General features: G+C 47.3%; 1 protein-coding gene across 5 annotated transcripts in view; it reads right to left on the bottom strand.

The window, feature by feature from the left end:
• The window catches only part of TTLL1 (tubulin tyrosine ligase like 1), a 383,001-nt gene that overhangs the window by 137,675 nt on the left and 221,684 nt on the right, over positions 1-23,642 (bottom strand). For all 5 annotated transcript variants that reach the window (XM_029600090.1, XM_029600091.1, XM_029600092.1 and 2 more), the window contains 2 exons: positions 17,314-17,448; positions 13,380-13,488 (listed from right to left, as the gene is read on the bottom strand). In XM_029600090.1, the coding sequence (XP_029455950.1) occupies positions 13,380-13,488; positions 17,314-17,448 (244 nt within the window). The remainder of the gene's footprint in view (positions 1-13,379; positions 13,489-17,313; positions 17,449-23,642) is intronic.

The following is a 23,642-nucleotide window of genomic DNA, read 5'->3' as shown; positions in this document are numbered from 1 at the left end:
GGGTCAAGTACTGGCTCAGAACCGCCCCAGCCCTTATAGCAGAGGCGCCCACCTCAACGATGAAGGGGCGGTTCGGATCTGGATGGCGCAAACAAGGGCCAGAAAGGAAGGCGTTCTTGAGGTCTTGGAAGGCAGCTAAAGCTTCAGAGGACCAGTTCTTTGTGTTGCTGCCTTTCCGAGTCATAGCCATGAGGAGTGCTGCCAACAGGGAGTAGTTCGCTATGAAGTGACGATAATTGGTAAATCCAAGCAACCTTTGGAGTGCCCAAAGACCCACTGATTGGGGCCAATTACGAATACCCTTTACTAGGGTCCATAGTGAAATCTCGCTGGGAAATGATGTAGCCTAGGAAAGGCAAGCTGGATCTTTCAAAAAGACATTTGTCCAATTTGGCGAATAAATGATTTTTCCGAAGGTGCTGAAGTACAGTGCGGATATCGGCTCGATGAGTGGTCAGGTCTTTTGAGAAGATGAGGATGTCATCTAAGTATGCTACGACCTTGGTATACAGGAGGTCGCGAAGAATCTCAATCATTCGTTGAAATACCGCAGGAGCATTACAAAGTCCGAAAGGCATGACAAGGTACTCATAATGCCCATCTCTAGTGTGAAATGCTGTTTTCCAAACATCCTCCGGGCGTATGCGGACCAGATTATTGGCACCACGTAGATCCAATTTGGTGAAAATGGTAGTGCCCTGGAGGCGGTCGAACAGTTCCAAGATTAACGGAAGCGGGTATCTATCCTTGCGAGTTATGGCATTAGGGCCATGGTAATCGTCACGAAGATCCATCCTTCTTCATGACGAAGAAAAAGCCTGCGCCCACCAACGAGGTACACGGGTGGATGAAACCCTTAGCCAGGCTCTCTTGAATGTATTCATTTATTGCTTGGGTTTCTGGTACAGACAGCAGGTAGGTCCTACCCCTAAGAGGCGTGGTTGCAGGCATCAACTCGATAGGGCAGTCAAACTTACACAGAGGCAGGAGGATATCCGCCCTCTACTTCGAAAAAACATCTTCGAAGTCCACATATGGAGGCAGAAGACTAGAAAAAGACACTGCAAGGGGGATCACAAGAGAAGGTGCCACCTTCTTGAGGCACTGTTGACAACAGGCTGGGCTCCACTCGACGAGCTGTAAGGTTCCCCAATCAAACTGGGGAGAGTGGCGCTGAAGCCACAGTAAACCCAAAACCACTGGATGGATGGACTTCTCCAGTACAAAGAATTCAATCTCCTCTTCATATAGGGCTCCAGTGAGAAGACGGATGGGTGCCGTCACTTGGTAAATCCTTCCAGGTAGCGGTTTGCCATGGATAGAGGTGATGTGTAACCATATCTCGATGGTACGATTGGAGATGCTAGGAGGTGTACCAGATCCTTCAGAATAAAGCTCCCACCTGCTCCAGAGTCAATTAAAGCCATGGTTGGGAAAGAGCGAAAGTCCCAAGTCAGGGTGACTGGCAGAGACAATTGAGGGGCCGGAGTAATAGCGTCCAAGTTCGGGACCCCCACTGAACTTAGGCCCGGGAGTTTCTCAGACAGGACAAGACAGGAGACAGTAGCCAGTACAGGAAGTACAGGCAGCACAGACCAGAATACCTCCATCTAAGGCATTCCTCCAGAGTAAGGCACCCTCAACCCAGCTGCATGGGTTCTTCCATCTTGGTAGATGGTGGGACTCTGCTGGTCGCGGCCCCTGCTGCAGGTGGAGAACGGGAACACGCCGCAGTGAGACGTCGGGGTGTCCGAACTTCACGGTGACGCTCCTGGTGGCGGTGGTCAATACGGCCTGCCAGAGGGATAAGATCCTCTAAAGAGGAGGGTAACTCACGGGCTGCGAGTTCATCTTTTAGTTGGGATGAGAGACCATCAAGTAAATGGCTCGAAAGGCAATCCTCTTGCCAAGCCAATTCTGTGGCAAGGGTCCAAAATTCGATAGTGTAATCTTTAACAGTCTGTTGACCTTGTCACAGATATAAAAGACTGGTACTAGCTACAGCCTGCCACCCTGGGTCATCAAATGTCCGACGGAAGACAGTCACGAAACGTGATAACTCTTGAAGAAGAGAGTACGAACGCTCCCACAAGGGAGACACTCATGCCAGCGCCTTGCCTTCCAAATGTGAGTTCATCCTGGAAGATGGAAGGCTGTAGAGCAAATTGCATATAGCACTGATTAATAAAACCTCTGCAGAGTCGAGAGTCCCTGTTGAAGTGGGGTGGAGCGGGTAAGACCAACAGAGGGTGAGGGTGCGGACGATGAGCTAGCTGGTGGAGGCATCAGTGCTGTAGTCCCAGCATGGGTATCCATCTGAGCATGGAGATGCTCGACAGAGGAGGCCAGTGCCTCTAGGAACCACTGCTGTTCCCGGATCTTCAGGGCCAGGCCCGGAATGGCCTGGAGGGCGGAAGGCTCCGCCGATTCCATGGCAACCTGTTGCGCTGGTGGTGGACCCTTGGCCTGAGGTGGGGTTGATGCAACTCGTAGGGCAAGCCCTACGGGTTCCCACCGTAGGGAGACAGAACTGACTAGGAGAAGGCGGTCAACTGGAGCTTCGCCAATACCAGCCCTCGTTCCCCACAGGTTGAGCCCCTGGGCATCGGGGCCAGCTGGTCTTAGGCGGGCCTCCGTGTGATGACTCCCAGTAGTAGTGGTGCAAGAGTTGCCGGGAACCAGCAGAGGTATCAAGGACAGATGTAGGTCTGGATGAGGCGGGGATCCAGAGATCCGGGCGCCAACAGGAACAGGGCAGAGACAGAGGGCACCCAAGTAATAGAGGCCGTAGCTTAGAGGCCAAGTCCAAGTAGATACCAAAGGCATAGTCAAAGCAAGCTGAGGCCAGGGCAGGCGGCTGAGCAAGACAAGGTACTGAAACAGAGCAGAGCAAGGGTCAAGGCCAGAGAATCAGTCCTGAGCGTGGTCCAACTTAGCAAGGGTCAAAGCTAGAGCAGCAATCCAGAGCGTGGTCCAACGTAGCAAGGGTCAAAGCCAGAGAAGCAATCCCGAGCGTGGTCCAACGTAGCCAGGGTCAAAGCCAAAGAATCAGTCCAGCGAACAAGGAAGGGACCAAGGTACGGGTCAGGAGCAGGAACCAGGAACGATGGGCAACGAGCACACGAACAAACGTGGAGACCTGTTGTCTTTATATACAAGGGCCTGATGATGTCATCATCCAGTGCCTTAGGCTAGTTTCCCGCCGAGGCCCCTTTAAAGGAATGAGAGGTGAACGTGCCTAAGCCAAGGCCCGCAGGAGGTCGGAGCGCACTGTTAACTCGCGATTGGACGCGCGTTTTCGACGCGCTAGCTTTACCCCTTATTCGGTAAGGAGTAATAGCGCGTTGAAAACGCGTGTCCAACCCCCCCCCCCCCCCCCCGAACCTAATAGCACCCGCAACATGCAAATGCATGTTGATGGCCCTATTAGGTATTCCCGCGCAATTCAGAAAGCAAAATGTACAGCCAAGCCGCACATTTTACTTTCAGAAATTAGCGCCTACCCAAAGGTAGGCGTTAATTTCTCCAGGCACCAGGAAACTGCACAGAAAAATCAGTAAAAACTGTTTTTCTGTGCACACTCCAACTTAATATCATGGCGGAGGTCCCGAAAGTTAAAAAAAAATAAATTTGAAATTGGCCAGTGGCTTGAAAACCAGACGCTCAATTTTGCTGGTGTCTGGTTTCCGAACCCGTGGCTGTCAGCGGGTTTGAGAACCGACGCAGGCAAAATTGAGCGTCGGCTGTCAAACCCGCTGACAGCCACCGCTCCTGTCCAAAAAGAGGCGCTAGGTATGCACTAGTGTCCCTAGCGCCTCTTTTTGCCACGGGCCCTCATTTGACTACAGAATCGCACGCACAGGAGAGTGGCCTGTGCGCGCACCGGGAGTGCGGGCGTTCGCCCGCTCTCCCGAGACTTTTACTGTATCGGCCCGTAAGTTGGATAAATTAATGCGCAAGCAAACCCATGCTTTCTCAACTTCTTCACTTCAGTAAACTTTTCAATTCATTTACTGAACTTTATATACCACTTTTCAAGCAAGTAACCCAAGTGGATAACAAAATAAAACATACATAATAGTCAAATACAAAAAAATATTGGCAGACTTAAAATGGTAAGCATAAAATTAAATCATCAAAACATTAATAATCTGCATATATATAAAATACAGACAATACATTACTCACTAGTTAGCGGCGGTGTCAAAGCTAACTCCATATTCTTAAAGATCCATCTGCAGGTGTTAACAGTCAAAAGTCTGAGAATAGCCAGGCCTTTATTGCTTTCCGAAATTTCAAATAATTAGATTCTGCTCTTATGTCTATTGATAAAATATTCCAAAACAGAGGTCCTTGATATGAAAAAGTACTCCCTCTTGTGGATTCTAGTCTGTTGACGGAGGGAGGAGGAAAATGAAGAGACCCTTTTGAGAAGACTGCAAAGTTCTGGAAGTTCTGGAAGGACAGTATAAGACCAAAAATTCTGACAGATAAAAACAAATAGCCAGAATGTAAAGAGTGGAGTGTCAGACAAAGAACTTTGAATTTAATACGACACAAAATAGGAAGCCAATGAAGGGACCAAAAGTATTGGAGTTACATGATCTGACTTCTTTAGGTCATAAATGAAATTTGCAACTGTATTTTGGAGAACATGCAAACGTTTAAACTGATAATGAGATAAGCCCATATCTTTTCCTTCGCAGGTCAGGAAAGAAGTCTGAATATGTGTATGTGACTTTCTTGATAGATGAGGTCCCCTTTCTTCCATATCACTTTCATGATTTTTGCTTTGTTCCCAAAGTTGTATAGTCTGAGAATCATGACATGTGGCCTGCCTCTCCGCACATGAGCCGGCACAAGGGCCATATGTGCTCAGCCTGTTTTTACTCTGCTATTTTTACAGAACTTTCAGAAATGCCAATTACCCAAAGATTACTGCAACAATCACGATTTTCCAGGTCATCATATCTCTCTCCTAAATGTTTACATTTTTTCTTCAGGGCCTCTATCTTTTGGTCTACCGTCAGGGAGTCCTTGAACTTGCTTACTCGGATTTCATCTTCTTTCTGTTCGCCTTGCTCCTTTACTGCCGATATTAGCTGCATCACTTTCTCCACAACAGTGCAGAGCTTACTGGCTAACCCTTTCATGAGTGAACGGATAGTGTCCGTTGCATTTAGAAAAATCAGCAATTCAGCCCATTCTTTGTTACCAAATGTATTGGCCTCCTGAAGAAGAGTTTTTGGCTGCAAGTTTCTTCCCCAATCTCTTGAGTTTAGCAGATGGCTCTGGCCACATACCTGGGAGCAATTTTTTCCCAGTCTCTTTAGTCATCTCTGAACATAAAAAACTCTAGCTTTACAGAAATAAGGATAAAAGAATAGAGTCCTGAAGAAGCCATCTAGACCAGTGATTCTCAAACTGTGTGTCGCGACTTCTTGGTGTCCCGCTGCCCTGGTTGCACACGAGACGCACAAATTCTTCCACTAACACTGCTGCCGTTCTGTCCAGGCAAGAACACCTGGGACCTTGGAAGAGTCTTGAGGGGGGTTGGGGGAGGGCTTTATATTTAATAAATAGGAAGGGATGGGGCAAGTTTTAGGGTTTTGTTTTGTTTTTTAAACACTGCTGTTATTCTTGCCTGGACAGAACGGCAGCAGTGTTAGTATTTATTTTATTTATTTACGATTTTTATATACCGATGTTCATTTCGAAAAGAGATATCACATCGGTTTACAATAAGGTACAATAGGTAATTCACTATCCCCTAAAAGGGCTTACAATATAAAATTTTTGTACCTGAGGCTAAGAGATTACAAAAATAAAATCATCAAAATCAAAGTTCTTAACAATTAAGCAAAAGGTATAACAAGGAGCATATTAAACAAATAACACAAAGGGGTGCACAAAGGGGAGTGCCCCTCTGTCGCACCCCTTCGGCGCGCGGCGCCTGCTGGCTTGGCGCCTTTCAAACTGCCCGGATCCATTTGCGATGATGTTAGGGGAGGGGGCGGGTCTCAGAATCATGGCTTTCCCCACAGAAATCTCTTCTCAATTTCAAAGGCAGTTTTTTTCAATTTTTTTTTTTGTCTTTTTACCTTGGATGTTAGCTGTTACAAGGTGATCAGCACTGGTGGGTAGCCCTCCCCATCATCATAGTAGAAGAATTTGTGCATCTCGTGTGCAACCAGGATCCTGAGTGACAGTGAGCCAGAGGGAGAGAGAGCATTTGTGTGTGATTTACAGCATGTATGTGTTGCGATCGGGCCCTTACCTTCTCTGGGCCGCCCGGCAGGTTTAAAGCAGGCCCCGACGCTCTTCAGGCCTTGGCAGGCCTTCTCCGCGGCGGCGTCCCCATGAGGAAGACGCCGCTGAGCTCAGCCCAAAAACCCCACCCCTAAGGCGCGCACACGCGCACTGAGGGAGAATTTAAAGGGATAGTGGCGGGAAACCTCGGCCAGTCCCCGGGATGATGTCAGACGCCGGCAGGATTTTTAAACCCAGCTCCTGCCTCAGAACATCACCTTGCAACGAGGTGCACTCCTGGGAGTCGTCTAGTTGCAGTTCCAGCCTTTGTTCCTGTTCCAGTCTTTGCTCCTTTTCCAGCCTTGCCTTGATCCTTCGGCCTGATTTCCTAGTTCCTGACTCCAGTACATCTTCTGATATCCCTGTCTGCTGCCAGCCCTGACCTTCGGACCGCCCACTCTTCCTGTTCGCTACCTCCTCCGGGAGACCGCACCTAAGTCCCAGCGGTCCAACACTCCTGGGTTGTCAATTCCTGACAATGAGCTCCCCCATCTTCAGAGGCTCGCACCCATCGGGAGGACTAGCCAGTTGGGTGGGGATAGGCTTACACCCTTGCTTAGGTGAACTTCCTGTAGCCACCACTGGAGCCGAAAACATACTTCTATCGATAGGTGGAGGTAAATTGAGTAGTCTTGAGACAGTGGGTTCCAACATGACCAGCAGGGAGCGTGCTGGAAACTCCCAGAGTCTTCATGGTCTGGGAGACCAGTGCTGGCAATTCATCTCAATGGAAAAACCGTAACATGGTCTGGTCTGGCTCCAAGCCTGGAGGGATTTCCCCTTCTTCCGAGTCTGCATCCCCTTCGTTGTCTGTGGTGTCTGGATCCATGTCAGGGATACCCTTGGTGAGACAAGGCATACTGATAGGGCTGGGAGGACAAGGTCTTCCTGGCTGGAGCTCAGTTCGGGCAGGGGCAGCAGCTGACTGCACCTGAACAAAGGCTTGAAGGCCCTGAAAGAAATCCACCCGCCGGATCCATACCTAGCCCAGGAGGAACTGGGGTAGGTGCCGCTGAACTGTCCTTTCCCAAAGCAGATGCAGCCATTTGTGCTTCTTTGCTGCTGGAGCCATAGTTAACTGTAACTTGTGCGTTCAGCCGGCTAGCACTTGGACTTGAGCGCACACAGATCCGCCCTGATGCACGTAAGTATAACCTCTCTTAAGTGTCCGGTTGTACTCGAGCGTATGCGTGCACTTATGCATGCAGGTATGTGCGCGATTATGCTCACGGTTATGCGCGCTGGTATGTACCATAGGTATGCGCCCAGGTACATGCGAACGTATGCTCACATTAGGCACACAGCAAGGCCGACCCGCACTGAGCATACGGATGATCTATAGAGGAAAATGGCGGCACAAGATCACGCCGCCGCGGCCTGCCACATGGAGTGCCCACCGAGCATGAAGCGGGACCTAGCCCATCGTAGGGCCGCTCAACTCGCTCGGAAACCCCCTTTCCTTGCCCTAGTGGGATCGGGAACGTCGGTATGGCACACCGGGCAAGAGACCAGAGGAAAGACTTACCGAAGCCCTTCTACGTCTCTGAATCGGAAGAGTCCTTCTACTTACCTAGGCTCAGCGCTTACCGGCTGAGTATGGAGATGGTCCCCGGCTGCAGGGGGAGAGGACTTTGGTCATCACCACCTTGCTCAACTTCCTGCACCCGCTGCCTTTCAGCTGCTTCAGTACCAAGTCCACGCTTGAAAACTTGCTACTGGACCAAGGAACGCTTCTGAGCCATCTCGGAAATCACCTTAGGAATGCTCAACTGGGAGAGGGACCTTTAGGTATCACCGCAAGAGAGCGGGGTTCAATCTTTCTCCAATTTAAAGGTTAACGAGTACTGCAATCCCACTAAACCACCAATGCTGGTGTAGGGAAAGCATGTCCATATCTGCTAGAAGACGGAGAGATACTGAATGGCTGAGATCACTACAGAGGTATATCCAAGGCAGTGGTTCTCAACCTGTTTCCCCATTGTGAAACACCTGACAGACCACGTTCACATGTGTGACACACTGCTCATTACAATTTACAGCGGAAATAAAAAGTAAAGGTCCAGTATTATTTTTATTGTTAAGAATGACACAAGGAAAAGATACATATTGTGTCTGAACAGAAATTGCATAAACAGTAAACATCCCACACCAAAACAGCACCAATTTCCAGCACTTAACAGTAACCACCTTACTTAAGAAAAGGCAATACTGAAAATATTACACCAGGCCTTAAGAAATACATCTCCTATTAGGAAAACGGACCAAGTCAGGCTGCTATAGAGCCCTACACAGAAACTACACCCCAGCAGAGAACCTCACCTGAATCACATGTGCTGACCCTCACCTAACAAAGAATAAAGAGACCAAAAGGCTTAACTAGAAGCATGCAGACAAAAACTGAATTGGAAACCGCAACAAGCCAGAGTCTCTGTATGCAGTGTAACAAAGGAAAAAATGAAACATCACCCATCCTTATAAAACAAATCAAGAAATATAAAATCAGTAGCAGTAAAAGCATACTAACAAAAAGAACAGATTATTTCAAAACAGCGGATGAATGGAATATCCAATAATTAAAAACTCATATCAAACATTTCTAGATACCAATAAAATATTTTAAAATAGCAGACACAATGACCCAGTAATGAAAAATAATAAGGATATAAAAAATGTTTTGCTCTGCATACCTGGAACGTTTGATATCCAGGTGCCCTGAGATTGTTTTGAATTAGCAGGAGGAGGGGGTGGTTTGCTTGCAACTTTCTCCTCTCTCTCTCACACACTGGCTCACATATACACATGCTTTTTCTCTCTCACTTATATAGGCTCTTAATTACACATTTACACACATGCTGTTTATCTTTTCAGGCTTACACACACAGGCTTTCAATCACACACATACATGCTGTCCTTTTCTCTCACACACAGAGACTCTCATTCACATGCTTACAAACATGCTCTCTCTTTCTCTCATTTTACACACAGGCTCTCAATCACATACATGGCTCCTTCACCTAAACCAGCTCTCAATCACACACAGACACACATGCTGTCTTTCTCTCACTTTCACACATGCTCTCAATCACATACTCACATGCTCCCTCACCTAAACCAGCTCTCAATCACACACATACTCTCTTTCACATGTACAGGCTCTCAATCATTCACATACATGCTATCTCACTCACACACACACACAGAATCTCAAACACACATGCTTGCTCATTCACTCACTCTCCCCCCCTCCCCCAAACTAGCAGCAGCAGCAGCCTCCTCCACTTCTAACCCTGAAGTCAGCAGCAATCTACTTCATTTTCAGCCCTCGCGGAGCAAGGAGTCCCATCGGCCGCGGGGGTTGGTGACATTCTTCGTTTTTCTCTGAGCCGCGCTGCTCATTCTTCAGACCGTGCTTCTTTTCTTCAGGCCGATGCCGAGCGCACTAGCAAAGTCTCTTCCTCCCACACATGGACCCGCTGCTCACCACTTCCTCTTCCGGGCTGCGGGGGGGGGGGGGGGGGGGGGCGGCGGGAAGAAGAGAGCATGCCGGTGCCGCTGACTCCTGCTCTCCTGCCATGTTCCGCCTGGGCTCTCAGCGTTTTAATCCTGGGCGTAGGACCTATCTTGCTCGGGTAGGGGGAGCAGCTGGGCAGCAGGGGACCGGGAAGTGTGGCGACACACCTGCGTGTGCTTGGCGACACACCGGTTGAGAACCACTGATCTAAGGTGATGTCAGCTTTGAAACTTGACTCCATCTCCATCTGCTAGTAGGGGAGCACATAACCCATTGGTCCTGAGTCCATCTGGCTACACACTAGGAAATATAACTTTACAATTATTTCTGTGTGGGGATATACAACAGCTTGACTTGTTCTGTTTTCCCAATTGGGGGTGTATTGGTGTTTAGGGCCTGGTTTAATATTTGTAGTGTTGCCTTTTCATAGATAGGGTTTTTACTGTTTATGTGTGTTCCATAATACGGGTGTAACTTTGTACGGATTAGTTTGGGTGCATTATTGCAGATGCTGAGAGTGTTTAGGTGCTATATTTCTGTTTACATTTCTCCAGGTTTGCACTGCATGCAGAGTGGCTTTTTTGGGTTTCCATTCCAGTTTGTATCTCCATATTTATAATTTGTGGTGAAGGTCAGTTTTGTGTGTGTGACCGACGTAAAGTATTTTACTAGCATGTAGGTATTTGTATAAATCTTATTTGTTGTTTTTTTCTCAATAGGACATGCATTAGTGGTAAATTATCATCTTCTCATAAAGAGGGCTATTGCACCTGTTAGTAGAGGGAGTTTGGTTTGCTTTTACTGAGATGTCACCCGAACTAGAATATCTTTTTTATATGGTGAATTGTATGGGGAATGTCCTAATTCTGCTATGCACCCATTGTTGAGGGTCGAGGGGGTTCCTATGGATGCAGAGTGTATGTTTACATTTGGCCCTGCGATGGTCACATCTTCAGTGTGTTACGCATGTGAGAACTATCTGCCAGGTGTGTTCTGACCGAAAAAAGTTTGAGAACCACTGATCTAGACATACATCTGATCAGCTTAGCTCATAACCAGAAGTTATTCCCCTCCTTGCCAGCTTGCTTTTTGAATTTTTTGTGCAAGGGTCTATCCTCCACCATGATTAGCCCCCCTACTGGCAAGAAGGGAATCCAGTAGAGAAAGCCTCCTAGATGCCAAGGTTCACTAGCCAGCCTAGGGCAGAAGAGCACTACACCCCTGTGTGGGAGAACGTTTCTAGGGAAAGGGAAGAAAGGCTCTACTAAAGCTCCTGGACTCCAACACTCAGGAACCAGCTCAGTCCCCCCCCCAAACAAAATGTTTTAAGAGCCTGGACTGAGGAGGACCATGATTCAAGGAGTCTGGAGGAACAAATGGTACTTTTTACTTGGGTGGGGCCCAGGAACTTTCCCACGAGCATGCAAGGAAAGTAAGAGTAAAACAGACCATCCATGAATGGCTTAAATTGCAGGCCTTCATAATGCCTTTAACATGATGCCTTCGGAAAATGAGTACTATGTTCAGCTTGTGATCTTGCTGGGTTCACACCGCTTGTGCACATGTAAAATAAAAGAGCTTCTCCAGCTAGTGGTTACCTGCTCAGTACAAATGGAAAATATGTGGCTCCATGGGATAACCCAAACTGGTGACTGGTGCTGTCACTGCGAACTGCCAAGGTAGCAGGGCAATCTGCTTCCCTCTGCCTCATGGCTTTTCCTGCATGCAGGGAAACAATTAAAAGTTCTGGCTCTCTTTGAATAAATGATGTGAAGCTCTAAGGGGGTAGACTTGGAAACAATATCAGGAAATATTTTTTCGTGGAGAGGATAGTAGATACCTGAAATGCTCTTCTGGAGGTGATGGAGACAAAACTGGTATTAGAAGATAAACAGAGGAGGGTAGGGCCTGAAAAGTGGAATATAAATCAAATAAATAAATAATAATGCTAATGAAGTGCACAGATTTGTAGTTCAGCAGAGGTTTGATTGCTTTGTGCTTCTAGGAATGTATTGTGCTAACTTGCACAGGGCAGCAGTTAAAACCTTAAAAAGCACTGGGCTGACTGATCTTTATCTGCTATCATTTACTATGTTATGTATATTAAAAGCAACCATATAGTCTACATCTTTGTGAGTTATTTAAAAACTGATTATTAAAGCAGTCTTCTCACACCGTTTCTGAAAATTCTAGCTTTGTCATGCGTATGGCAGTAAATGAGACTTTGTCATGTACAAGTGGTTACATAAATTTTATTTTTCAGAATTAGAAAATCTATAATTCTTTATTAATGACCTTCTTAGGATTCAAAGCTTGTGTTTCTATATCTTTCTCTTTCTGGTGAGGTGATTCTGAATCACCTCACCATCTAACTAGTGAGAGACATAAAAATATGCAATAGATGACTGGACAAATGACAAACAGAGAAGATACAGGAGAAGAGAAGGACAGGCTGTGTAACCACTGCTTAAACTGAGTCTTGAAAAATACTAGTTCAAAGGCACTAAATTTAGTGGCAGGCAGACACACCAAGTTTGAGAAGCAGAGCAACAAGACAACCAAGATGGCCTGAATTGGCTACTTATAGGTATCCACTTTAATTTAAAAATAATCCTGTTATCTGCAAAATGGGCCTGAAGTTCCTCTTCTTTAGGTTGCACAAATAAAGATAAAAAAAACATGGCAACCACAGTACTTTCTTCTTTAGGTTACAAGCTTGCCTTCCTATTCAATGTAAACAGAGAGATGATAACTTTCAAACCAGTGTGCGAGTACATATTTGCGCATGTGAGTCAGCCCATCCCCAGGGACGCAGCTATTTTATAACTTGCATGTGTATATGCACACGTTATAAAATAGCCTGGCCAGGCTCACGTGTGCCAAATGTTAAGTGGGCATATGCATGAGCATGCAAATCCTGCTTCTACCGCATAAGTCGGATTTTAAAAGGGACGCATGCCCACACCATTCCCAGTTTACCGGTTCACAACTAAGACCCCCTAGTTTGATAGACTACACCTCCCCCCCCCCCCCCCCCCCCATTTACCTCAGACTCTTTAAACCCCTCTGAAATGGCTTGATCCTTTTATTTTTAACTTACATGCAATCATCATGGAAGTAAAGTTATGTGGCAGGGGACCTTGGTGCATGTTAAGTATTTGGCCAGGCCCCGAAACGCTCATGCCCTGCCCCTTTTTGGAAACGTTTGAGATGTGCGCGCCACAGCATTTACATGCATATAATGGATGCTTTTTAAAATACGATTGGCGCACGTAAGCCCGAATTCTTTGCACATCCACTAATCTCAGTGCACACTGAGCTTTTAAAATTTACCATTAATTTTACAGTGAATATAAGGCACTTTTGCATTCACTGGAAAGAACCAAGAATAAAAAAATAAGCCTTCCCAAGCTAAGCAGTAATTTTAATATTTTAGAAGTTATTTTAGCAGATTTTATTCACATGGATTCCCTGTTCAAGCATAATTTCTCTCCCATTGAATGCAGAGATGAATGGCTAAGACTCTTGAACACAATAAGCTGTACATATAATCACTTACCCCGTGTTTCTGAATGGCTACATTAGTAAGATGCACAAACATGTTATCTAATTCACTTGTACTAGGTGTGTATTTCACTGTACAGAAGCGACAAAACCCAAGTTTGTACCTTAAAAAAAAAGAAGCATTTATAAATATTAGTTGGAGCATAAAAAACCCCATAAAATTATATACACATTCATATACACAGTAATCAAGGTCTCCTATTTAGAATTTAGAGTTTTGTTTTTCTTTTAGATTTTTTTATATTCTGCTTTTCACATACTTTAGCACTTCAAAGCGGATTACATCTTCAAAAGGCTTACAATCTAACAGGGTCATTCATCAAAATGCATTAGGCGTTATCGCAGGCATTAGGGCTCTAACGCCCATGATAATGCCATAACACATGCATTATTTATCGTATCGCGAGATGCGTATGCAAATTTTTAAATTTTAGTCAAAGGGGAGGAGTTTGGGTGGGTTTATGAAAATGCGTGCGATAGCATAACACAAGTTATTTCACATTTTAATGCCCGAAATAACAACACCTTTTTTTCTGAGTTTTAAGCTGTGCGATATGCCCGAAACGTGATTTGCAAAATATCGCAAATCCCATTTTGGGCAGGAGAGAGAGAGAGAGAGAGACTCTGGGATGGCACACATATTAGTCAACTATTTATACCACTGTAGGAGGGGTCAACTAGTAGCTCGAGGTGAGGTTTTGGTGGTGGTCTAGGGTTTTGGGACCAGTTTTACATTCACAGTGAGATGTACGAACAGCACAGTACACATCAGTGAACTTTTGATGTGATATGGAATGAGGAAAGGTAGACAATGTACTCTCGCCCTAGCTTGATAGCACCTAGGTAGAGTTCATTTTTTGAGATTCTGCAGGGATTCTGTGGCACACTTGCTTATTGTGGAGTAAATTTTAAGTTTACACACAGAAAAATGAGCATACACTCCATATATGTGAAGCATCCAGGTCACATATGCATGTATATGCAGCTTTGCATGTACAAAAAAGTGGGTATGTTAGGGGTGTAGCTTACACCTAAGCACATAAGTTGCTATTTTAAAAGCAACTTGCAGGTGTACATTTGGCAATTTACTTGTGTAATTTTACACTTACTAATTTTGTGTAAGTGATATAAATCTTGTTTATTGTGGACTATTAGTCAGGTGAGAGGTCTGGATGAACTGTGGGGAGTTCACGCTGAAGAACCAGGAGGGTCTCGATGACCTGGAGAAAGACTGGGCAAAATAGTGGAGTAACTGGTAATTTCAATTTGCATACGCATGTTTTAAAATATACCAATTTACATGCATAAAGCAGGTGTTACGCAAGTAAGTCCAACTTTATTTTTGCACATATGTTTTTAAAATAGATAGAAAAAATCCAAACAAATCCAAACCCTTCAATGCATTGCATGGTTTCCAAATAAGCATATATACACGTATATATTTAGGGGTAGAATTACACGTATTTTATATCTGAAGTACTATCGTGGATCTACATGTGGCCATATATGTGCATATATTCTGCCATACAGAGTTGTTTTAAAGTTATATTCTCTGTCATATAGCTTTAAATTACTTAATATGCACAAAGGTCAATTGTTAACAGTAAATCTTTCAATGTTTGAACAGTTTACTTTAAAAAATTGACTTACAACCTTTACTTTTTGTGTCTGAATCTATGCCTGTGCGCCCTTCCCCCATCTGGTGAACCTACTCCTTCCTCTGCTAATACTACTAAGTTACATGGTCTTCTCCTCCATGATGGCTCTACCTCTTAAGCTGTGTCTACTGGTGACACTACCATCCTCAAGCCTCACCCTCCTGCCCACCACCAAATTCTACCAACCACTAGAAAGCCTCCACTCTCCTTGTTCTATGCTCATAGTCCTCGCAGTTACTGCTCCTCTCTTGCTAGTATATACTTCATTTCCAAACAGGAAGTACACTGGAGGATGTGAGGGATACAGTGGCCATGGGGACCCTGAAAAGAAAATTAGGTTCTTACCTTTGATAATTTTCGTTCCTGTAGTACCACGGATCAGTCCAGACTCCTGGGTTTGGCCCCCCCTCTAGCAGATGGAGACAGAAGTTTACAAACAAAAACTCCGCCTATATCTAGGCTGGTGCCACCTACAGTCCGGCAGTATTACTTAATGTCAAAGCAGCATAACGCAAACCAAACTCGATAACTAATCATATAACCAGGACCATCAACACCGGTCCACCAGGATCATCATTACCGGTTCTCAACCCCCAAGCGAATCACCTTCGGGTCATCCCCCTCGGTGGCATGGGACACACGGGATCCCGAGGCCCCCTGGTCTCCGTCCCCATCAACCCCCCGCGGAGGCTGGGATGGGAGATCTGGATCCCCGGAAGGCCCCTCCGGCTCATCCGTGTCCGTGGTCAAATCCAGGTCCCCTCTGGGTGGCGACAGCCGGAGTGGTCGAGCCCTAGCCTGGCCCTCTGACCCCGGGCCTGTTTTGGACCGTTTCTCTGCCCGAGGCTCTGGGTCCGGAGTGGGGGTCTCCTGTGGTCTGTTCTTGGCCCAACGACGGGCCTTAATGCCTTATGCATGAGGAGTACGAACGCGGACCCAAATGAAGAGTCTGAGTCTGTATCCTCATCATCATCCCCCTCAGAGATATGTGAAGGCAAGGACCCAATGTGACTAGCGGGTCTGTCCCCCTTGGGGACCCCACGCTGCGAGGATAACCTTGGCGGAGGGTCGTCCTCCCCCTCACTCGCTAGCATTGTGTCTGCCGTGGCTTCCCGCGGTGATAAAATGGCCACCGTTCCCGCCGAAACAGCCGAGGGAAACAAAATGGCGCCCGGACCCGGCATCCCCGACGCCGGCCCGGCACTGATCGCCGGCCTGCCAGCATCGGGCCCGGCGCGCAACTGCCTGCTTCCCCGTGTCCCTACTGGAGCCGTGGACCCTCCCTCCCCGCCGGAAACACACGAGGAGCAAAGGCTGTCCCTAGACAGCCGCGTTGCCGTGGACCCACAGGCCCAACACGCAGCCCTCCGTGGCATCGCAACCCCGATGAGAAGAGCCCAGCAGGAAGAAAAAAAATAAACTCCTTCCCAGCAACGGCGATACGGCGCTCTACTGCCCCCCCCCCCCCCTGCGAGGAACAGGAGACAAGAGCGACAGAAAACAGGCAAAGTAGCTTTTTTTTTTTTTTTTCAAAACAAAAAACGTTACCAACAGTTCAGGTCCGGGTCCAGCTGGGGGGAGTGAACCGGGCACCCTGGTGTCACCACCCCCAGTACTGATGAAACGCTGGAAGTGGAGCTCCCCCACGCGTCAGCGGCCTCAACCAGAGGGGATGGTCCCCTCAGGATCTCGCAACCCTCTGGGAGGCAGGCTCGGTGACCAGCAGGCAAGCCTCTGCGGTCCGAGCCCTAGTCTGTTTCCCCTAGACTGTTTTCTTCTTTCCTTTTTTTTTTTTTTTTACACTATCTACCACCTAAATCTAGGCCTCAGCACAGACTGTAGGTTTGGCACCCTCCCCACCTGCTAGGAGACCGAAGAATGCTGCCGGACTATAGGTGGCACCAGCCTAGATATAGACGGAGTTTTTGTTTGTAAACCTCTGTCTCCATCTGCTAGAGGGGGGGCCAAACCCAGGAGTCAGGACTGATCCAGGTATGTACAGGGAACATCTATTTGTTGTGGCCTCATGCTGCTGGCTTGCTACTGCTCTAAGTAGGGAAGTATGGAGGAGCAGGTTCTCCTCGGGGCTTAGTGGGATAAGATCTACTAACTATATAGCATCTCCTCCAGGGGTGCAGAAGTGATTTGTTTTGGTAATCACAGGAGTACCTTTTCCTTTGTTGGCTGGCACACCCACAATTATACATTTCATATCTCCTAATTTAAGAACTTCTGCTTTAAATGAAAATTGGAAGTAGACAACAGTCTTACATGTAGCACTTTAGTGGACGATAAGTTGACACCAACACATACAATCGCAGATCAAATTTCTTCCCACCAATTAGTAATGGATTGTCAATATAAAGGGAGATCACATAGGCTTCTTTGGAAGACTGAGACACAAACCTAAGCAATATATAAAAGAATTAAAATTTATATTAATTCTTAAAATGTTTTAAACACTAAAGAAATCTTTGTTCAACTGAATGCAAATGGTAAACCAATTAAAACCCTACATCTCTACAACTGACAGCTTTTTTACTGACTAGCCTAGTGAAAGGCATCAGATCGGCTTGATGTATGGGAGCTGAGCAATAACATTAGAGACTGAGGTTTGGGGAAAAATTTGCTCTTTGACCAGTGGCGTATAAATATACAACATATCATAAGTGACTCTACATGAAGTTCAGGATAGAAAGTGAATTACATAAAAAAAGATGCATCTCCCTTGCGAAACCAAAGGAATGGCATTACGAGTTGGCTTTGTAGGATGTCACCACCTACTAACTATAGTGGTGATATTGATGCAGTCATCATTAAATTAGTTAGGGTAAAAAGGAAGCAAAATTAGAGACCTTAATAAATTAACCTGAAGGATCCTCAAAGGTTTATGTAGAAAACTTCTCACGCAGGGCTTTATTGCATAAAGCAAGTTTGCTTACCGTAAACGTGTTTCCGTAGATAGCAGGATGAATTAGCCATGCTGTCATGGGAACTGTCCATCAGTGCCCGGGAGGCGGAGCTTATGTAGCAGAGTGTAGATTTTTGTTCCCTCTGCGGCTGCGCGTGGGTTCCCGTGCAGGAAGTAACAGATTCTCCTCAGTCTGTAATTAAGCTTAAAAGTAGTTGATCCATTTACGACTACCAGGGAGGTGGGTGGGTCAGCATGGCTAATTCATCCTGCTATCTACGGAAACACCGTTTACGGTAAGCAAACTTGTTTTTCCCGTCGATAGCAGGGCTGAATTAGCCATGCTATCATGGGAGTCCCAAGCTCTCCATCACGCTTATTGTTGTGTGTGCGTGATGATCAGACGTGGTAGTCGGTCGCTTTAGTAGGCAGTGTGTGTAGGATTGCCTGTCCCAGCTTCGCATCCCCGCTGACTGCTGATCTATGCAGTAATGGGATGTGAAGGTATGCAGGGAAGACCATGTGGCTGCCTTGCAGATGTCTATAGGTTGAACGTTCCTGAGATGTGCCATGGATGTGGCCACTGCGTGTACCTGATGTGCCCGTGGTATTGAGGGGAGTGAGAGCTTCCTTTTGTTGTAACAAAACTGGATGCACTGAACTATCCAACTGGAGATCGTTCTTTTTGCCACCGGCTTTCCCGGTGTCTTTGGATTGAAGGAAACGAATAACTGAGATGCCCTGTTTAGAGCGCGAGTCCTTCTTTTGTAATACGCTAAAGCACGTTTGCAATCCAATGTATGTAGCAACCGTTCTCTGTCATTGGAGTGAGGTCGTGGAAAGAAGATGGGCAACTCTATCGATTGATTGAGGTGGAACACCGAGACGACTTTTGGAAGAAAGGCCGGGTGAGGACGTAGTGGGACCTTATTGTGATGAAATTGTAGGTATGGTTCGTAATGCACTAGTGCTTGTAATTCACTCACTCTCCGTGCGGAGGTTACCGCTACTAGGAATACTACCTTCCAAGTGAGATACTTGAGGTGTGCTGACTCCAGGGGTTCAAACGGGGTTAGCATTAGTTGCTCTAAAATTATATTGCAGTTCCACGGAACCGGTGGTTTATTCACTGGTGGGCACAGATGCAGCAACCCCTTGATGAATCTGGATAATAATGGGTGTTCAGCAATAGAATGATCATTTATCGGCCAGTGGTACGCCGCAATCGCACTTAGATGAACTCGTATGGACGAGGTTGCCAAACCCGCCTGATATAGGGAGTGAAGGTAATCTAATAGTTGCGTCGGAGCACAGTCCAAGGGCGGAATCCCCTGTTCTGTGCACCATTTGGAATATCTCTTCCATTTAAAGGTGTAATTATGCCTAGTCGATGGTTTCCTTGACGCTATGATTATTTCTTGAGCTACTGTAGAAATTCCTTGAGCCGTCAGTAGTGTCCTCTCAATCTCCATACAGTCAGATGGAGGGAGGGGTGGAGAGGATGGATTAGTATTCTCCCGTCCTGGAGTAGTAGGTCCGGTCGGTCCGGTAGTCGAATCGGATCGTCGATCGAGAGATATAAGAGAAAACTGTACCATGGTTGTCTGGGCCAGGCCGGGGCAATGAGAATCATTTGGCTTTTGTCCACCATGCACTTTTGAATTGTTCTGGTAATTAGTGGAATTGGTGGAAAGGCATAGAGGAAGGTTGACGTCCACGGGAGAAGGAATGCATCCTGGGCTAGTCTGACAGCACTGGGGCGTATCGAGCAAAACTGTGGGAGTTGCGTGTTCTGTTCCGTGGCGAACAAGTCTATCGATGGGGTCCCCCAGCGATTGAAGACTTGCTGGGTCATTTCCGGGTTGAGTTGCCACTCGTGTGGGTGGAAAATGCGACTCAATCTGTCCGCCCTGGTATTCGCTAGCCCCGGTATGTAAGGTCTCCTTGAAAAGGGACCAGGAACCTGACCTGCCTTGTTTGTTTACGTAAAACATAGCCACCTGATTATCCGTGTAGATCATGACTCTTCGACCTCTCAGGTGCGTCTGAAAGGTCCATAGGGCATAGCGGATCGCTTTGAGTTCCAGAAGATTGATGTGCAAGGTCTGTTCTGCTCGTGTCCATAGACCTTGAGTCTCCAAGTTGTCTAGATGAGCCCCCCACCCCTTCGGAGATGCATCCGTGGTGAGGACCGCATTGTGCGGCAGAGGATTGAATAAGGCCCCCTTGTCCAATGCACATTTTCGGAGCCACCAATTGATGTCCATGCTCATTTGTGACGTTAACGCCACTCGTGTATGCACGGGTTGTGTGTGTGTTGCTTCCATTGTCGTTTGAGGCTCCACTGCAAACGTCTCATGTGCAACTTGGTATTGGGCACTGTAAAATTCGCTGCTGCCATATGTCCCAATGCAGTCAGCACCTGTCGAGCCGTCGGGCGCTGCATGTACAGAAGCGACTGAAGGAGGGTATGGATTGTCTGCTTCCTGTCGTCCGGTAGGAACGCTCGAGCTCGTGTGGTGTCCAGGCGGGCTCCTATAAATTGAAGAACTTGCGTTGGCTGCAAGATGGATTTGGGGTAGTTGATTAGTAATCCCAATGTTTGGAGGCAATTGATGGCTGTAGAGATGTGAGACCGCAGTAATGTCGGATCTGGTGCCGTTATCAACCAGTCGTCCAGATAGGGAAAAATCGTTAATCCTTGTTGTCGGAGGTGGGCCACCACCACTATCATGCATTTTGTGAACACTCTGGGTGCCGCCGATAGACCAAAGGGAAGAACTTTGTATTGGTAATGCTGATTGTGATATTGAAAACAGAGGTATTGCCAAGAGGATCGGTGGATTGGAATGTGCGTGTACGCATCTTTCAGGTCTATTGAACACATCCAGTCCTTGGGTTGTAGCAGTGGAAGGATGGATTTCAATGACACCATCTTGAACCTTTCCTTTACAGTCCATTTGTTCAAGTCTCTGAGATCCAGAATCGGCCAATTCCCTCCTGACTTCTTTGAAATTAGAAAGTAGGGGGAATAGAAACCCCTGTTGCATTCCATTCGAGGTACAGGCTGGAAAGCCCCCTGATGTCGGAGTAGGGCTATTTCCTGGGCCAGTTGGGGGTATTGAGTTTTGGGGTTCCAGGGCGTGAAATGTGGAATCTGGGGCAGGTGTAGAAACTGAATTTGGTAACCATTCTGCACAATTTCTAGTACCCATTGATCTGAGGTTATGGCCTTCCAGGCTGAGAAGCGAGCTGTGATCCTGCCCGGAGGGGTGTCCATTAACAGTGGTGGTGGCCTGATCCTTACAAAGACGGTGTGGATTTCCCTGTAGTCGCCGTTTGTTGTTGTTGCGGTCTCTGTCCTAGAGGTTTCCCTCTCCTCTGCTGGTTTTGAGGAAGAGGTTGGGTTTGTTGTCTCTGGAATGCAGTATAGGAAGGTTGTCGAAAGGGTTGATAACTCCTGTATGGACGTCTAGTGAATGTCTGTCGCCGATTCGATGGATAGAATCGTTTGGCGGATGTTGGAGTGGTTAAGGGCTGCACTGCCAGGGCTTGATCCTTTAGTTTACTGACCATATCTTAGAATCTGTCTCCGAATAAATTATCCCCCTGACAGGGGAGGTTAGCCAACTTTTCATGTAAATCTTCACGAATGGCACTGGCTTTCAACCATGCTAGCCTGCGCACTGCTATAGCTGTGGCAGATGCTCGAGAGGAGGTCTCAAATCCCTCGTATACCGCTCGTAGAAGATGGCGCGAACATTCTTCCATGTCCAAAATGGGTGCTGGGATGTTGTCTCCTGTCGAGGTGAACATGCCCTTTGTTGCTTGGAGGCACTCATACATGTATTGTACCATGTAGAACTGATGATGGTGAATACGAGCGGTCAGCATAGCATTCTGGTAGACCCATTTGGCAAGTCATCCAAACATTTATTGTCCCTGCCCGGAGGGTTGGAGGCATGGGTTTTGGACCTCTTGGACTTCTGTAACGCCGATTCCACTACGATGTATTTGTGTGGTAACTGCAGTATGGAGTATGTAGAAGGTTTCTGAAGTTTGAATTTTAGGTCCGTCTTTCTAGACACTGCTGGCATTGCAAATGGTGTTTCCCACGATTTTTGTAGAACTCCATGTAACATATTGTGTGGAGGAAGGGATGTGGGTTCCTCCGGTGTGTCAAAAATGTTTAGGAGGCCTAAGGTTTCCGCCCTAGGTTCCGGTAACTTTTGTACATCTAATTTCAAAATGGTTCCCATCTTTTCCACGAATTTCGGGTAAGATAGGTCCTCCGGGGGAGAGTATGGTTCCGCCGGTTGTTCTGGTGGATCAGAAGGGTATCCAGTTGATGAGGAATGAGAAGATCGTGATTCTAGCAACTCACTCCTTGAGCGATGGAATGGTGCCGGTGAGGGTAGTCTCGTCCGGGTAGGAGTGAGATCTGGGTCTCCCGTCAACGACCGTGGCTTGTCTGTTGTGTGTGACTTGTCTAATTTGTCCTCTGGTGAAAGACGATTGTAAGGTCTCAAAAAATCCTGCTAGTGATTGGAAGAGGTCCCAGAAAGCTTTTTGTGTGTCCGGCGGCATTGACCGGCGGTTACCGGAAGTGTCCCCGGGTCCTGATTTGGGTGTTGACTGTCTCAGACTAGCTGCGTCAGGTATAGAGTCTGCGTGTCCTGTCAGGTTACCTGCCGAGGATTTTGAACAGGAGCTCGACGACGTAGAGGAGGAGATCGGAATTACTCTGTTTCCTGACTGTTCGGATTCTATATCCTGGCTAGAGGATATGGAGAATGACCGATCTCTAGAACGGTCCGATAATCGATGATGTTTATGTCTTCGCCCATGTTTAGCATAGGAAGGGCTTCGTCCATGATGCCCAGACCTTTTCCTAGTGTGAGATGGAAGTCTGATGTGGCCCGCGTGTGAGACGTGCGAGTTTCGTCTGACGAGTGCTTTCCATGATGTTTGCGTTGCCCACTAATGCGAGAATGTCGATGCCTGTGTTTCTCTTGTGGGGTCTGGGATGGTTTGCCAGGTGCCGGTTTCCATGTCTGGTGCCATTTTGGGGTTTGCCCCTGGTCTCTCGGCACGTCTTCCGGCTCCGAGTTTCTGGACTCTGAGTCCCGATTTCGGTCCTTCGGCGCTGCTCTCGGTGCCGGGTTTTCATGCTTCGAACCCTGCGCCCTTTCTTCCGGCGCCGATGCCGGCTCCCCGAGCTTCGGCGCTGGTCCCGACTCCTGGAAATTCGGCGCCGATCTTCCTCCCGGCGCCGGTTCCGGCAGCTGTCGAGTCGGCGCTTTTGGCGGCAATTGCGCCGTGGGTATTAGGCGCTCCGAGCTCCCAAGGCCTGCCGAGCGGTGTTTCGTTTTAGAACCCCTCAGCTCCGGCCTGATCTGAGCGCGGTCGGGAGATCTATGATGTCGTCTTTTGCGGCCCCGTGGTAAGGGTTCACGCGGGCCTCGCTGAAGTAATACCTGGGGAACCTTACCTCCGGTCCCGGAGGGTGGTTGATCGCAAGACGAGGCTCTTCTTTTTAGTAGCGGCGGCCTTGACTCTTGTCCTGGGGAGGAATGCGTCTTGGACGGCCTGTTAGTTAATGTGAGCTCCATCATCCGATAGGCTCGATGCCGCCTGGCTCACGGGAACATGTGAGCACAGAAATGACAGTCCGATTGTCTATGATTCG

The sequence above is a fragment of the Rhinatrema bivittatum genome, chromosome 4 (assembly GCF_901001135.1).
Source record: "Rhinatrema bivittatum chromosome 4, aRhiBiv1.1, whole genome shotgun sequence".
Lineage (NCBI taxonomy): Eukaryota > Metazoa > Chordata > Amphibia > Gymnophiona > Rhinatrematidae > Rhinatrema > Rhinatrema bivittatum.
The sequence above is the reverse complement of the archived record's forward strand: the minus strand, read 5'-3'. Positions and strand labels throughout refer to the sequence as shown.